This window comes from Strix aluco, chromosome 16 (assembly GCF_031877795.1).
Source record: "Strix aluco isolate bStrAlu1 chromosome 16, bStrAlu1.hap1, whole genome shotgun sequence".
NCBI classification, from domain to species: domain Eukaryota; kingdom Metazoa; phylum Chordata; class Aves; order Strigiformes; family Strigidae; genus Strix; species Strix aluco.
Genome location: NC_133946.1, coordinates 7,021,334 through 7,024,811, shown reverse-complemented (window position 1 = coordinate 7,024,811; position 3,478 = coordinate 7,021,334). Strand labels below are relative to the sequence as shown.

The 3,478-nt window shown below is 50.7% G+C and overlaps 1 protein-coding gene across 1 annotated transcript; it reads right to left on the bottom strand.

Moving 5' to 3' along the window:
- Positions 1 to 1,441: 1,441 nt before the first annotated feature.
- On the bottom strand, positions 1,442 to 3,070 carry FANCF (FA complementation group F). Its single transcript, XM_074842610.1, has one exon. It carries the CDS (start codon positions 2,549 to 2,551, stop codon positions 1,442 to 1,444), a length of 1,110 nt encoding a protein of 369 aa, XP_074698711.1. The 5' UTR covers positions 2,552 to 3,070.
- Between the last annotated feature and the right edge of the window lie 408 nt (positions 3,071 to 3,478).

Below are 3,478 nucleotides of genomic sequence, written 5' to 3'. Positions count from 1 at the left end.
ATATTTTTGATAGGAGATTAGCAGCATGTCCTTCTATTTAAAGTGTGCTACCCTGGAGTATCTCCCCAGGGTAGCATAACGGAGAATAAGAACTTATGTAAGTCTTTAATTATTTCCATGCAAGTTAGAATAGGCATTATTTCTTTTCCCAGATAAACAACATTTATCCCCTAGTACTAATTGATTCCATTTCAAAATCACGAGATCCTTCCCACTCTCATTTTGTTTTACAGAAATATCTGCCATAGTTGTATACAATATTTTATGTTGTAATACAGGCTATTACTCTAATTAGCTTCAATCCAGTTTATACTTTTTAATATCCTGTTTGCTTTTTTAAGCTTATAAGCAGAAGCAAAGCACCTTCTAACCCTTCCTAAAGGGACTTCAGCAACAGAAGAAAGAGAGATACCTCAACTGATGTTGAAATACGAGCTACAGGAACTCTTTGACAGGTACTCCACACAAAAGATTAATCAAGACCTCTTTTTGTGGTATTCACATACATTTCCCCTCATCTTCCTTGACTACACTCTTATCACACAGTCACTTTTGGTCATAGCTTACAGCGCTAAATATACATGCACATGTTACCTCTGCATTACAATACTCATTTTAAATGACAGTGATAAGGTAAGATCGAAACTACCCTATCAAGTTTTGCTCACAGAAACTGATTAAACATAAAAGAATAGAGAAAAAAAAATTGTCATCTAATGAAAAAAATATTGTTGGCCACTCACTTTTCTGTTCCACAAAAAGACAAAAATCATGTAACAGACTATCAAAAAGAGAACCACACAGCACACCCTACATTTTACTGTAGTTTTCTTAGGAAATGCTTGCATATTATCATATAATATAGCAACTAATAAAGACTTCTAATTTTACTACTTTTCAATAAGCTTCCCAGTCGGCTTTCTCTCACCTTCATTTAGGCCTAGGGGCTAAGTCATGTGCAAGAGCTAAAGTAGCATGAGAGCAGCCACCAGAGCAGACAGCCCAATGAGGACAACTGCTACAAAATTAACCCTGAATTTGGGGTTTTCGTGTTTAAAACTCCACCTTCCCTTGGAGCTTTTGGTCAGCCTCCAACCATTAGAGACAGGACTACCATGACCATACCTGAACTGTAATTTTCTGAACAGAAAACTATTTATTCTACGTTTTAAACAGAAAGCATTTTCTTCATTTTATTAGGTGTGCAGCAAGTACTGAAAAGGATGACATTTCCTGCAGCGACCAGAATTAACAGTGCAATCACAAGAAATCACTAGGCCTCCCTGACAGACTTCACATGCAGTCATGAACAATGTGATCAGCAGTCACTACGCTTGGTTTTCAACGCAAAGTGAAGTATGGTTTTCTTGCCTTTCACATCAAATAGTTAAGCAGATTTGCTGGATTTCATAAGTTCTCATGTTGCTTCTGCGTTCACACATTAGCACTCTGCTTCTTTCCTCAGAGATTCCTCTACTTCCATCAGTATGTCAGTCCACACACTTAGGCCACGGACCTTAAAGTCTCCATCCTGTGCCTTCAGGAGTTTCAGAGCAGCTTGGGTCTGTCCCCTGAGCAGCGCAGATCCCTGACAGAGGCAGCTGAAGCGCTCCCTCAGCTCCTCCCAGGACAATTGAGCTTTGTCAAGACAACTTTTAACCCACCGTCCCTGCAATGGGTCATAGAGCAAATGGCTTCCCCAGACGGTTAAGAGGTCCAAATAAGGTCTGCTTAACTGGGAATAGTGGCCAGCCAGGGAGGCAAGAAGGGAGCCTGGGAGGAAAAGGCAGAAGGCAGAAAATCGCTCCAAGCTCCCCAGCAGCCAGGAAAGCAGGGGCCCGGCAACGCATTCCTCTCCTGCTGCACTCGCCTGGTTTCCGTCTAGGCTGCTCCCATCCCGACCCCTGCCTCCAGCCTGCTCAGCGCCACTCCCCCGCCTCAGCAACAGCAGCGCCGCCGCCACCACCTCAAAGGCCCGGGGCTGGGGGAGCTGCTCCAGGACACCGGACAGCCAGCGCAGCCGCTCCGCGGCCTCCCCAGCCGGCTCGACCTCCTGCCCCTCCTCCCGCAGACGGCTCAGCAGCAGCTGCGCCTCCGCCTGCAGCTGCGGCTCCATCCCCTCCGGGGGCCGCGGCGGGCCGCGGGGCAGCGCCAGCAGGCGGGAGGCGGCCTTCCGGCGGGCGAGGAGCACCAGGCTGCGGGGCTCGGGGCCAACCTCCGCGGCAGCAGGCTGCAGCAGGCTGTGGAGCAGGCGGCGGCAGGCGGCGGGCGGCAGAGCGCGGTTCTCCAGCAGCGCCAGGCCCAGCAGCTGCGGGCAGCGTCCCAGTTGGGGGAAGCTGAGCAGAGGGCCCGGTTGACCCCGCCGCAGCCGCCGCCCAAGGGCCTCCCGGAGCCGAGGCCGGGTGCGGAAGCGGTCGTGGAGGTGCTGGAAATACCGGGCCCACTCTAGAGCCCTGTCCAGGGTCAGGGAGTCCCAGTCCCGCACCAGTGCGGAGCGGGAGACGGCCAGAAGCGCGGGCAGCTGCTCCACCTGCTCTAGCACAACCTCCATGGCGGCGGGCCCCAGGCTTGGCGCCACCGGTTTGAGCAAAAATCCCGCCTCCCGCCGGGAACCGCAGCCAATCCGAACCGGCGAGGGAGGGTATTTATAACTCTATTGGCTGAATCTAACGTCAATCCTGTGAGGATTGCTCTTCTATTAAAGGAGACTCTAACTTTACTTAATTCTTTAGCAAAGGGCAGAGAAATGGGAGGAATTGAGCCGAAATAAAGCGTTAAAAGCCGAGCAGGATTAAAAAGTTAAAAAAAAAAAAAAACCAAACACAAAAACAACCATTAAGAGGCTTAGAAGAAGCTTTAGAACGATATTCCTAAATAGCCCTTAAAAAATAAAACTCTTTAGGAGGACACATTCCCTTGTCCCGTATTTGGAGGGTTTTTCCCAATTTCTGTGGTATGCCCTGTCCCTGGAGGGAAGCCATGGCTGATCTCGGTGTGGAGCTGGGCTGGCTCCCCAGTGCTGCCCGCAGCTCCTCACCCTGCCAGGGCCAAACCCTGCTCAGCCCACACAGCGGGGCTCACCCCACTGACCTACCAACTAATGGCTTTGTAGCTCCTTAGAGGTTCCTCAGGGTACCCAGCCTTCCCTGGGTGGGTACCTGGCTGCCTGCAGAGGTAATGGCTAACACCCACCCTGGCCTTCTGGGCGCCAGTGCAGCCAGGGTTTCCCTCACAGACAACCCCCAGACAGCATGGTGGAAGTGTGCTATAATCACTCCTCTCTGTAGCGAGGAGAGGTGACCCCTTCTCCCTTTCCTGCCTCCAACAGCCAAAGGACAGCTTTACATGGCCAGTGTCCTGGCTTCAGGGTTCTTAGGCGTAGCTTGCAGGACACAGCATACCTGTTGGAGTGACTGTTCCCAGGTGCTTCCCTCATGTCTGCCGCCTCAAGGGTTTCGGCTCAGCTGGCAGAGGAGTC

Excerpts from the sequence above, each read along its gene's own strand:
- FANCF (XM_074842610.1), bottom strand. The coding sequence starts at position 2,551 with ATGGAGGTTGTGCTAGAGCAGGTGGAGCAGCTGCCCGCGCTTCTGGCC.